Source organism: Haliotis rufescens, unplaced genomic scaffold (genome assembly GCF_023055435.1).
Source record: "Haliotis rufescens isolate VD_foot unplaced genomic scaffold, xgHalRufe1.0.p SCAF_5, whole genome shotgun sequence".
Classification (NCBI taxonomy): Eukaryota; Metazoa; Mollusca; class Gastropoda; order Lepetellida; family Haliotidae; genus Haliotis; species Haliotis rufescens.
In genome coordinates this window covers 52957108-52969720 of record NW_025964223.1, presented here as the reverse complement: position 1 = coordinate 52969720, position 12613 = coordinate 52957108, and the positions used below count along the sequence as shown (strand labels likewise).

Sequence of the window (12613 nt, the reverse complement as noted above, 5' to 3'; positions counted from 1 at the left end):
TCCTGACGGTTTGATCTGAATAACTCGTTCTGGCGGCTTGTCGGAAGTACACTGTCCTGACGGTTTGATCTGAATCAACTGTTCTGGCGGCTTTTCGGAAGTACACTGTCCTGACGGTTTGATCTGAATAACTCGTTCTGGCGGCTTGTCGGAAGTACACTGTCCTGACGGTTTGATCTGAATAAACTGTTCTGGCGGCTTGTCGGAAGTACACTGTACTGACGGTTTGATCTGAATAACTCGTTCTGGCGGCTTGTCGGAAGTACACTGTCCTGACGGTTTGATCTGAATAACTCGTTCTGGCGGCTTGTCGCAAGTACACTGTACTGACGGTTTGATCTGAAAAACTGTTCTGGCGGCTTGTCGGAAGTACACTGTACTGACAGTTTGATCTGAATAACTCGTTCTGACGGCTTGTCGGAAGCACACTGTCCTGACGGTTTGATCTGAATAACTCGTTCTGGCGGCTTGTCGGAAGTACACTGTACTGACGGTTTGATCTGAATAATTCGTTCTGACGGCTTGTCCGAAGTACACCGTCCTGACGGTTTGATCTGAATAACTCGTTCTGACGGCTTGTCGGAAGCACACTGTCCTGACGGTTTGATCTGAATAAACTGTTCTGACGGCTTGTCCGAAGTACACCGTCCTGACGGTTTGATCTGAATAACCCGTTCTGGCGGCTTGTCCAAAGTACACCGTCCTGACGGTTTGATCTGAATAAACTGTTCTGGCGGATTGTCCGAAGTACACCGTCCTGACGGTTTGATCTGAATAAACTGTTCTGGCGGATTGTCCGAAGTACACTGTCCTGACGGCTTGACCGAGGAACACTGTTCTGGTAGCTTGACCTTGGTATACATTTGTGATGGCTTGACCTAGGTACAACGTTCTGGTGGCTTGACGGAGGCACACCATTCTGCCTGCTTGACCTTGGTACATATTTCTGATGGTTTGACCGAGGCACTGTTCTTACAACTTGACCGAGGTAGAATTTCCTGATGACTTGACCAAAGTACACCGTTCTGATAGCTTGTCCGAGCTCGAGGTACACCCTTCTGATGGCTTGACCAAGGTGCACCATTCTAACCTGAATACCCACTGAGCGTCAGTTTGTAGTATGAGCAATGATTCAGGCAACGATGACAGACAGTTCACACATATTTGTTTGTTCTTTGTTTGCTGCAGTAAGCAATATTCCAGCTATATGATGATGGTCTGTAAATAATCATGTCTGGACCAGTCAATCCAGTGACTGATATCATGTGCATTGGTCCATGCAATTGGATAACGATGACATGCATCAACCAAGTCAGCGACCCTGACAACCCGGATCCGGATTCTCTACCTGGATCTTCACCTCTCACACATTGTACCCAGAGTCCTCATTTTAACACCACTCACACATTGTACCCAGGGTCCTCATTTTAGCACCACTCACACATTGTACCCAGAATCCTCATTTTAGCACCACTCAGACATTGTACCAACAGTCCTCATTTTAGCACCACTCACACATTGTACCAACAGTCCTCATTTTAGCACTACTCACAAATTGTATCCGGAATCCTCATTTAAGCACCTCTTACACATTGTACCCAGAGTCCTCATTTAAGCACCTCTCACGCATTGTACCCAGAGTCCTCATTTTAGCACCACTCACACATTGTACCAACAGTCCTCATTTTAGCACTACTCACAAATTGTATCCGGAATCCTCATTTAAGCACCTCTCACACATTGTACCCAGAGTCCTCATTTAAGCACCTCTCACGCATTGTTCCCAGAGTCCTCATTTAAGCATCTCTCACACATTGTACCCAGAGTCCTCATTTAAGCATCTCTCACACATTGTACCCAGAGTCCTCATTTAAGCATCTCTCACACATTGTACCCAGAGTCCTCATTTAAGCACCTCTCACACATTGTACCCGAAGCCCTCATTTTAGTACCACTCACACATTGTACCCACAGTCCTCATTTTAGCACCTCTCACGCATTGTACCCAGAGTCCCCATTTAAGCACCTCTCACAAATTGTAACCACAGTCCTCATTTTAGCCCTTGACGCCAGCTGCCTGTGGAGATTGCAGGATATAATTTGTCCATAATAAACTATGTCATTGATTGACAGTATGTCATCATACCCGGACAGTGGGGTGTTGCTTATTATATTGTACACTAGTTTGTCTGGCCTAGTCAGCTAGAAAATATTGCTAAAAGCAGCATCCAGTAAAACTCACCCTTGTTCAAAATAACAATAGGGAATGAGTTGTGCTGTATGTAATGTGAACAGTTATTCTGTTATACCATTGCCTGTCCACATGTGAGTAAGTGAGTGAGTATGGTTTTACGCCACTTTTATCAATATTCCAGCAATATCACGACGGGGGACACCAGAATTGGGCTTTTCACATTGTTGAACCCTGGCCTTCGTTGTGACAAGCAAACGCTTTAACCACTAGGCTACCCCACCACTCCAGCATGTGAGAGGAAAGCCTGCACTGATGCAGGTCTTGATGCTTGTGAAACCCATGAGTACAGGTGTGATGCACAACAACAACAGCATAAAGCATAAGGAGGATTATAGGTTGTTTATTATCCACTGGTTTCACATTGCTTTGTACAAATATACCACTGTGTAGTGGAAATACATTCTTTCATTTCAAAGAATGGTGACAGGATTGAATGAAGATGGTGGTTGGATGAAACTATATTAACTATATACATCAACAAAACACAAACTATGGAAACAAGACGAATCTGAAACCACTTTGGATTTGAAAAGAAACAGGATCAGTCCATCAGGTAAAATTCCTTTGAACATCAAAGACCAAACAGATATTTTTAGTAGGCTTAAGTCTTCATCGGATAACATAATTTATCTATGTTTCACAAAATATCTTAATAATACTATGTCAATGAATCTATGAATGAAAATATTTTCTTCCCATGATTATTAACGAAAATTTTTGCAGCTGTTTGACATGACTGGTCAACAATCAGTACAGATGGCTGACATCAACCAACATCATACTATCGATTGGATCTGCAACGCAGGCTAAACAAACCCATCTGTCTTGCAGTTGTGAGTGAACTGGCCTTAACAGTATTTCACTAATACCAGAGCCTGTTTCATGTTGGATAGAGGCCTCAGGCCTCAGGTCGTACACTTTCACAATTTTAGCGAAACCCAAAAGTTTTGGTATGGCGCTGCAAACCAAGATTCATAATCAGGGTGAATCTTGGAATCCAGCCAACAATCACAGGATTCTGGCACACCCTAAGGGATGCAACTCTGCACAAGATAACGTGGACACCCGTGCCCCATGACACAGATGAAAGTCTTAAACTGAAAGCTGACAGTAGCTAATGTCCGACATGGGGCAGGTTACCAGTAACACCTCTGATGCATTGGTCAACTAATGTCCGACATGAGGCAGGTTACCAATGGCACCTCTGATACAGTGGTTAGGTAATGTCCGACATGAGGTAGGTTACCAATGACACCTCCGACACAGTGGTCAGCTAATGTCCGACATGAGGCAGGTTCTGTACAGGCAGAACCAGGTTGACCATGAGCTCCTGCAGGGCTGGGAAGATGACGCAGTGAGCCGAGTTGGGGTTCATGTCCATGTATCTCTTCAGCATCATGTTGACAGCCGAGATGGTCTGACTCTGTGGTGTGTTGGGCATCACCTGCTGCTGCTGACCAGTGGTGTTGCGGATGTCCAGGTGGGTGACGGTGTTGGAGCCGATGTCGTAGAACAGGGGGATGATCAGTGATGGTGGCTCTTTCCCAATCGGCAGCGACAGATTCAGACGTGTAAGCTGCAGCTGTACAAAGACAAATTCATAGGCTTTCCACAGAATCACACACTAGAAAAATATTGCTTGTCCAGAAATTCAATGGATTTTAAACTTAGTTCAGAGCAATTTTCAGAAGAACTCACACTATTTCCTATATGCCATTGTTGCCATTAATTAGACTTGTGTTTAGTTCTATGTATCTAAAGTCTATTATAAAGTATAAGTGTGATGTAATGTATAAATAGAATTATACTAGTATAATGAGTGAGTGAGTGTGTTGTGTTTAAAGCCGCTGTTAACAGTATTCCAGTTATATCGTGACGTGTCAGCTTAATGTGGGAGGAAAGCCCAAATTGATGCAGGTCTTAGATGTTTACCACTTCGTTGAAACCCACAAGCACGGGTATGGTGCTGACAAACCTAGAAACATAATCGGAGCAAACCGGGATTCGAACCCACGACCATAGGTTTCTGGCATGTCCAAGGGAGGCAACTCTGCACAGCGAATTTCAGCGCCTTACACGACTGGGCCATCCGTGGCCCAACTAGTATAATGAACAATATTATGTGCTAAGATTCCCAAATTTCCCAAAGTGAGGAGAAGACTTCACCTACCATGAGTACCATCTTGCCCTTGACGAGGTTGATGACGATGGCAGGGGTACCAGCAGGGGCGTTGATGATGTGGCCGGTGCCAGGAGGGATGGTCAGGCACCACTGAACGGACCACTTTAGGTTGCGGTCCGGCATCTACAGGTAACAAACACAAACAGGATCACGGATGGAGTTTTCAGAAACAATCAACCATACATCCAGTGAGCTTCACTGTACAGTTTATCATTTTCTATTTAGTTAACATTTAGTCCAGGTGAATGTTTTACACTTCCCTCAGGTTACAGTTATGTCAGCCTGTAAGTAATAACGTTTAGGACAAGGTACTGTAAATCTTGAATTGAATGCAAAAAATGCAAGTGGTCTTTGTTCGAATTAATGAAACTTCGCATTTATGTCTCCGAAATGACTATTGACAATAAGACAGCCTCACTGCACAATCTGGATAGCAGAAATGCCAAGACGGTCTATTGATTTGTTGGTTGGTTTGTTGTTTAACGCTGCACACAGCAATATTCCAGCTATATGACGGCAGTCTGTAAATAATCGAGTCTGGACCAGACAATCCAGTGATTGATATCATGAGCATCGATCCACACACTTGGGATCGATGGCATACATCAACTAAGTCAGCTAGCCTGACCACTCGATCCTGTTAGTCGCCTTTTACGACAAGCATAGTCACCTCGGTTTATTGAGCAGGAATTATACAATAGACATTCGGTGAGTTATCACTGCTGGGTCAAAGAGTTCTATCCACTCGTGTCAAAATAGGCATCATTGACCACTCCAGCAGTCCAGACAGATGCCACCCACTCAACAAATTGTCAGAGGCCTTCACGACCCAACGAGCAGCACACTCCTCAGATCTACATCCATTGTCTTGTCATCTGCCTTCAAATTTGTTGACACCTTCTCCGCGTACCAATCAGTGAACTGTTGTTGGTTCAATTTACTTATTGCCTTTCCCTTAATGCTAGTCAACAGAATAAACACATATACCGTGTGCTGGTTCTAGGAAAGAGCTCTACTCAGCGCTTATAAGTGGTGCTATATGTTTCATTGGATTAATTTCAGCTTGGAATAAGGTAAGGATATGCATCATTCCACTGGGGAAGGGATGGGGGGAGATGCACTGATATTGAGTCGCATTTATTGCTGGGGGGCAGCAGTAGTATTAAATTGGAGACGCATTAATTTCTAGATTTACAGTAAAGCAACATCTGTTGGTAAACTAGTTAGGACAAGACATAGCTATATCGTGGCAGCCTGCAGGTTATAGAGTTGGGACTACACAGCTTAATCGTGGCAGCCTGCAGGTTATAGAGTTGGGACTACACAGCTTAATCGTGGCAGCCACAAGGTTATAGAGTTGGGACTAAACAGCTTAATCGTGGCAGCCTTTGTGTACCACTCACCAGTTCCATCCTCATGATCTGGATGCAGTCCTTCAGGATGAGGGTCGGAGCTCCCAGGAGGCGGCTGAACGCCGTCAGGGCGTTGATCTTGTAGGGTGGACCTGCCACCTGTGGGAAGACAGTGAAGCAGTGAGGAACATACAACGCATGCTGGACTACTTCTGTTTGCTGTGTTTCCATTGACAGTCATTTGTAAGCGTATTTGTTACTCCTGCATGCACTGAACAGGATGGATGGATGATGGATGAGTATGGTTTTACGCAGCTTTTAGCAATATTCCAGCAATATCAAGGCAGAGGACACCAGAAATGGGCTTCACACATTGTACCCAAGTCGGGAATCGAACGAGTGAACGCTTTAACCACTAGGCTACCCGACCGCCCCGCACTGAACAGAGTCGGTACAGCAGGTGGATTACGGAGTCACTGACAAGGGTATACACACATCATAGCCTACCTTTAGTTCAAAGAACTTCTCAAGAATCTGCAGCTCTTCTGGTGCCCAAGGGTCTTTGCAGTCTGTAAGTGAAACAATTGTCTTGTACAGTCTGTCTACATATTAGCTGAACATACAGATGCCAGACTTCCGTTTACCAAGAAAGTGCTACAATATGTTGTGCCTGTATGATGAACATGGTCGAGTCAACTAAATTAAGGAATTGTCTTTGTAAACTTTGGTTCGGAGAAGTATGGATGTTTCAAATGTATGGAAACCGAAAGGATTTTCTAAATATATTTCAACAATGTTTAAAAGACAATTTTTAGCAGATCTGGCATAGCAAACTTCTTGTAAGTTAAAAAATGTCCTATTATGCTTGTTTTAAAACTTGGGTTAAATTTGAACCTTATCTGTCATCCTTAATTTCAGTAAATATGAAAACAACCTTCACGAGATTCAGACTGAGTTGTCATACTTTGGAAATTGAGTACCACTTCCTGCTTGTTTGTCCATCGTATGTCACTTTACGGAAACTATATCTCAAAGCAAAGTTCTATTGTCATCCTAACATTCATAAATTTAATATGCTTCTATCATCACTAGATACATATTTATATTATTACAAATCTAGCAAAATATCTATATAATGCAAATGAAGTAAAAAATGTGAAACTGAATGTTTAAAACCTGTCTGTACTCAACTTTTGTACACAAAGGCCTGTGGCCTATATGTATTAGAAATAAAATGATTGACATTCTGTCTACAACTGTGTCCAAATTACATAAAAAATGTGTCAAAGTTATCTGTGAGTGAGTGAGTTAGGTTTAATGCCGCTTTTAACAGTATTCCAGTTATAACATTGCGTGTCAGCTTAATGTGGGAGGAAAGCCAGAAGTGATACAGGTCTCAGAGGTTTACCACTTCGGTGAAACCCACAAGCACGGGCATGGTGCTGACAAACCTAGAAACATAATCGCGGCGAACCGGGATTCAAACCCACAATCATAGGTTTCTGGCGTGTCCATGGGACGCAACTCTTCACAGCGCTGTAGACAACTGGGCCACCCGTGCCCTGTCAAAGTTATCAACCAGTAGCAACCATAACAAGACCTCTCTGACTTCATCCATGGTGAAGTGAGTGAGTGAGTGAGTGAGTCATCAAGTGAGCGCTTCAGCGAAGTAGTTTGGTTCCCTTGAACAGTATTTTAGTTATATCATGACACGTGATCTTGATGTGGCAGGAAAGTCCAAAGTCATGCAGGAAATGCTGACAAACATTATCAGGGCAAACCAGGATTCAAACCCATGTTCAGAGGCTTCTGGTATGCCTAAGGGATGCAACTGTGCACAGCTCCTGCACCTTGTACACCTGGGCCACCTCCGACACGGCCAGGACACGGACTCACCTTGTGTTGGGAAGGCTTTCATCTGTAGTGTCTGCAGGTTGGCCTGGTTCATGCTCACTTTGTACTGCAGGCTCTCTCCCTTAAACACATTCACTCCCGGCTCGTTGAACGGCAGGGCTGTCAACTGTAATCAAGAATACAATTGTGGCAATACAAGATTATTGCTTGTATGACTAGTTTGGGTAAAATAATACTTTTTACAAGATCTTTGAGTGGCATTATGTTATGTAATAATGTTTGTTTGTTTGTATGTTGTTTAACGCCGCAGTCAGCAGTATTCCAGCTATATGACAGCGGTCTGTAAATAATCCAGTCTGGATGAGACAATCCAGTGATCGACATCATGAGCATTGATCCAAATAATTGGGATACGATGACATGCATCAGCCAAGTCAGCGAGCCTGGCCACCAGATCCTGTTAGTCACCTCTTACGACAAGCATGAGTTGCTGAAGACAAATTCTAACCCTCATCTTCACAGGTCGAGTGGCATTTAGAAGTTGATATATAACTGATGACATGTATGGACGATCATCCTCTTTATGACAGTCAAAGTTCATCAACTATACTATCTCAATACTTGAACAGTTCATTACCAGATTATGACCAGACTAGTCATACATACACTGTCGTCACTCTGTATCTGGCGTGACAGGTGTCGGCGCATGTACACACAGCCGAAGAACCTCTCGATGGGGGATGCTGGCAGGGGCTGCATGCCCGGGATGTTCATGGAGGAGGTGGGCATGGTGTTGGGGGTCAGCAGGTTGCTGAACGCCTCGTGGGACAGCAGGGTCGGCACCGACGCCGCCCACGACCTCTGGGGTAGCATCCGGGACGGTGGACTTACAACTGTTGATGCAGGATCAAATTTGCAATTATTTGTGAGGATGTGAACTTTTTACAAAACAGGAACTGGCTCCTCTTTGAAATTGTAACTTTAAATTAAATTGTATATTTACATACTTGTCCTATCTCCACTATGCATTTCTTCCTCCTTCGATCCTTTAGTGGAAACGTGCTTACCCAAAGTTTCCAGCTTTGAAAAACATTCCACCCAAACACATCCGATCATCACCATGTTCACCACCCCAACACTGTAATCCCGTAATGTAATCCTGTAATGCGTTGTGACTTTACACGATATCATCACCTGCCCACACAGCCAAAACTTTGTTCCGGAGCTGGAAACTTTGTTCGAACATGTTTCCACATAAGGATCGAAGGAGGAAGCAAGAAATGCATAGTGTGAGATAGGATAAGTTTAAAAACCATTCTCAATGACTAAAATGTCATCAATCTTTGAGATAGACAGAAAGGTTACTTAGGTCACAGCTTAGTACAAAGGACAATGTTACAAATGCATGCATCACTCAGTGACAAAATGCATGTGAATCGTTCCATAGCCATAGCACCAAGTGAATGTTGTTTGATGCCACAGTCAGCAATTTGACAGCTATATATATGTATGTATTATGTGTATAGTACACATGAGGTAGTCTACCTCAATAAATATAATTATCCCCAAAATATTGTTTTTAATATTGGAGCCAATAGTAAATCAAGTCTGAGTCAGACAAACCAGCAGTTGATCAGCTGCATTGTAACCACCTAGTCGTAATGAGCTGGAGGCCTGACCTGGATGCTGGGGTAAGGCAGTTACAGCACTAACCTGATGTCTTGCTGTGGTCCGAGTCCTTGTGTTGTGTCTGAGGGGAGTGAAGAGCAGGATGCCCTGGGGTAAGACAGTTATAGCACTAACCTGATGTCTTGCTGTGGTCGGAGTCCTTGTGTTGTGTCTGAGGGGAGTGGAGAGTGGGAAGCCCTGGGGTAAGACAGTTATAGCACTAACCTGATGTCTTGCTGTGGTCGGAGTCCTTGTGTTGCGTCTGAGGGGAGTGGAAGGATGCCCTGGGGTAAGACAGTTACAGCACTAACCTGATGTCTTGCTGTGGTCAGAGTCCTTGTGTTGTGTCTGAGGGGAGTGGAGAGTGGGATGCCCTGGGGTAGGGCAGTTACAGCACTAACCTGATGTCTTGCTGTGGTCGGAGTCCTTGTGTTGTGTCTGAGGGGAGTGAAGAGCAGGATGCCCTGGGGTAAGACAGTTATAGCACTAACCTGATGTCTTGCTGTGGTCGGAGTCCTTGTGTTGTGTCTGAGGGGAGTGGAGAGTGGGATGCCCTGGGGTAAGACAGTTACAGCACTAACCTGATGTCTTGCTGTGGTCCGAGTCCTTGTGTTGTGTCTGAGGGGAGTGGAGAGTGGGATGCCCTGGGGTAAGACAGTTACAGCACTAACCTGATGTCTTGCTGTGGTCGGAGTCCTTGTGTTGTGTCTGAGGGGAGTGGAGAGTGGGATGCCCTGGGGTAAGGCAGTTACAGCACTAACCTGATGTCTTGCTGTGGTCAGAGTCCTTGTGTTGTGTCTGAGGGGAGTGGAGAGTGGGATGCCCTGGGGTAAGACAGTTACAGCACTAACCTGATGTCTTGCTGTGGTCGGAGTCCTTGTGTTGTGTCTGAGGGGAGTGGAGAGTGGGATGCCCTGGGGTAAGACAGTTACAGCACTAACCTGATGTCTTGCTGTGGTCAGAGTCCTTGTGTTGTGTCTGAGGGGAGTGGAGAGCGGGATGCCCTGGGGTAAGACAGTTACAGCACTAACCTGATGTCTTGCTGTGGTCCGAGTCCTTGTGTTGTGTCTGAGGGGAGTGAAGAGTGGGATGCCCTGGGGTAAGACAGTTACAGCACTAACCTGATGTCTTGCTGTGGTCGGAGAGCTTGTGTTGTGTCTGAGGGGAGTGAAGAGTGGGATGCCCTGGGGTAAGGCAGTTACAGCACTAACCTGATGTCTTGCTGTGGTCAGAGTCCTTGTGTTGTGTCTGAGGGGAGTGGAGAGTGGGATGCCCTGGGGTAAGACAGTTACAGCACTAACCTGATGTCTTGCTGTGGTCGGAGTCCTTGTGTTGCGTCTGAGGGGAGTGGAGAGTGGGATGCCCTGGGGTAAGGCAGTTACAGCACTAACCTGATGTCTTGCTGTGGTCAGAGTCCTTGTGTTGTGTCTGAGGGGAGTGGAGAGTGGGATGCCCTGGGGTAAGACAGTTACAGCACTAACCTGATGTCTTGCTGTGGTCCGAGTCCTTGTGTTGCGTCTGAGGGGAGGGGAGAGTGGGATGCCCTGGGGTAAGGCAGTTACAGCACTAACCTGATGTCTTGCTGTGGTCCGAGTCCTTGTGTTGTGTCTGAGGGGAGTGAAGAGCAGGATGCCCTGGGGTAAGACAGTTATAGCACTAACCTGATGTCTTGCTGTGGTCGGAGTCCTTGTGTTGTGTCTGAGGGGAGCGGAGAGTGGGAAGCCCTGGGGTAAGACAGTTATAGCACTAACCTGATGTCTTGCTGTGGTCGGAGTCCTTGTGTTGCGTCTGAGGGGAGTGGAAGGATGCCCTGGGGTAAGACAGTTACAGCACTAACCTGATGTCTTGCTGTGGTCAGAGTCCTTGTGTTGTGTCTGAGGGGAGTGGAGAGTGGGATGCCCTGGGGTAGGGCAGTTACAGCACTAACCTGATGTCTTGCTGTGGTCGGAGTCCTTGTGTTGTGTCTGAGGGGAGTGAAGAGCAGGATGCCCTGGGGTAAGACAGTTATAGCACTAACCTGATGTCTTGCTGTGGTCGGAGTCCTTGTGTTGTGTCTGAGGGGAGTGGAGAGTGGGATGCCCTGGGGTAAGACAGTTACAGCACTAACCTGATGTCTTGCTGTGGTCCGAGTCCTTGTGTTGTGTCTGAGGGGAGTGGAGAGTGGGATGCCCTGGGGTAAGGCAGTTACAGCACTAACCTGATGTCTTGCTGTGGTCAGAGTCCTTGTGTTGTGTCTGAGGGGAGTGGAGAGTGGGATGCCCTGGGGTAAGACAGTTACAGCACTAACCTGATGTCTTGCTGTGGTCAGAGTCCTTGTGTTGTGTCTGAGGGGAGTGGAGAGTGGGATGCCCTGGGGTAAGACAGTTATAGCACTAACCTGATGTCTTGCTGTGGTTGGAGTCCTTGTGTTGTGTCTGAGGGGAGTGAAGAGTGGGATGCCCTGGGGTAAGACAGTTACAGCACTAACCTGATGTCTTGCTGTGGTCGGAGTCCTTGTGTTGTGTCTGAGGGGAGTGGAGAGTGGGATGCCCTGGGGTAAGACAGTTACAGCACTAACCTGATGTCTTGCTGTGGTCAGAGTCCTTGTGTTGCGTCTGAGGGGAGTGGAGAGTGGGATGCCCTGGGGTAAGACAGTTATAGCACTAACCTGATGTCTTGCTGTGGTCGGAGTCCTTGTGTTGCGTCTGAGGGGAGTGGAAGGATGCCCTGGGGTAAGACAGTTACAGCACTAACCTGATGTCTTGCTGTGGTCGGAGTCCTTGTGTTGTGTCTGAGGGGAGTGGAGAGTGGGATGCCCTGGGGTAAGGCAGTTACAGCACTAACCTGATGTCTTGCTGTGGTCCGAGTCCTTGTGTTGTGTCTGAGGGGAGTGAAGAGCAGGATGCCCTGGGGTAAGACAGTTATAGCACTAACCTGATGTCTTGCTGTGGTCAGAGTCCTTGTGTTGTGTCTGAGGGGAGTAGAGAGTGGGATGCCCTGGGGTAAGACAGTTACAGCACTAACCTGATGTCTTGCTGTGGTCAGAGTCCTTGTGTTGTGTCTGAGGGGAGTGGAGAGTGGGATGCCCTGGGGTAAGACAGTTACAGCACTAACCTGATGTCTTGCTGTGGTCGGAGTCCTTGTGTTGTGTCTGAGGGGAGTGGAGAGTGGGATGCCCTGGGGTAAGGCAGTTACAGCACTAACCTGATGTCTTGCTGTGGTCGGAGTCCTTGTGTTGTGTCTGAGGGGAGTGGAGAGTGGGATGCCCTGGGGTAAGGCAGTTACAGCACTAACCTGATGTCTTGCTGTGGTCGGAGTCCTTGT

General features: G+C 46.3%; 1 protein-coding gene across 2 annotated transcripts in view; it reads right to left on the bottom strand.

Moving 5' to 3' along the window:
- Positions 1-2578: 2578 nt before the first annotated feature.
- The window catches only part of LOC124126374 (mediator of RNA polymerase II transcription subunit 14-like), a 56882-nt gene continuing 46847 nt past the window's right edge, over positions 2579-12613 (bottom strand). For both annotated transcript variants that reach the window (XM_048383547.1, XM_048383548.1), the window contains exons 36-41: positions 8309-8535; positions 7685-7808; positions 6296-6357; positions 5840-5947; positions 4425-4559; positions 2579-3836 (exon numbers count right to left, since the gene is read on the bottom strand). In XM_048383547.1, the coding sequence (XP_048239504.1) occupies positions 3528-3836; positions 4425-4559; positions 5840-5947; positions 6296-6357; positions 7685-7808; positions 8309-8535 (965 nt within the window). In that variant the 3' untranslated portion in view covers positions 2579-3527. The remainder of the gene's footprint in view (positions 3837-4424; positions 4560-5839; positions 5948-6295; positions 6358-7684; positions 7809-8308; positions 8536-12613) is intronic.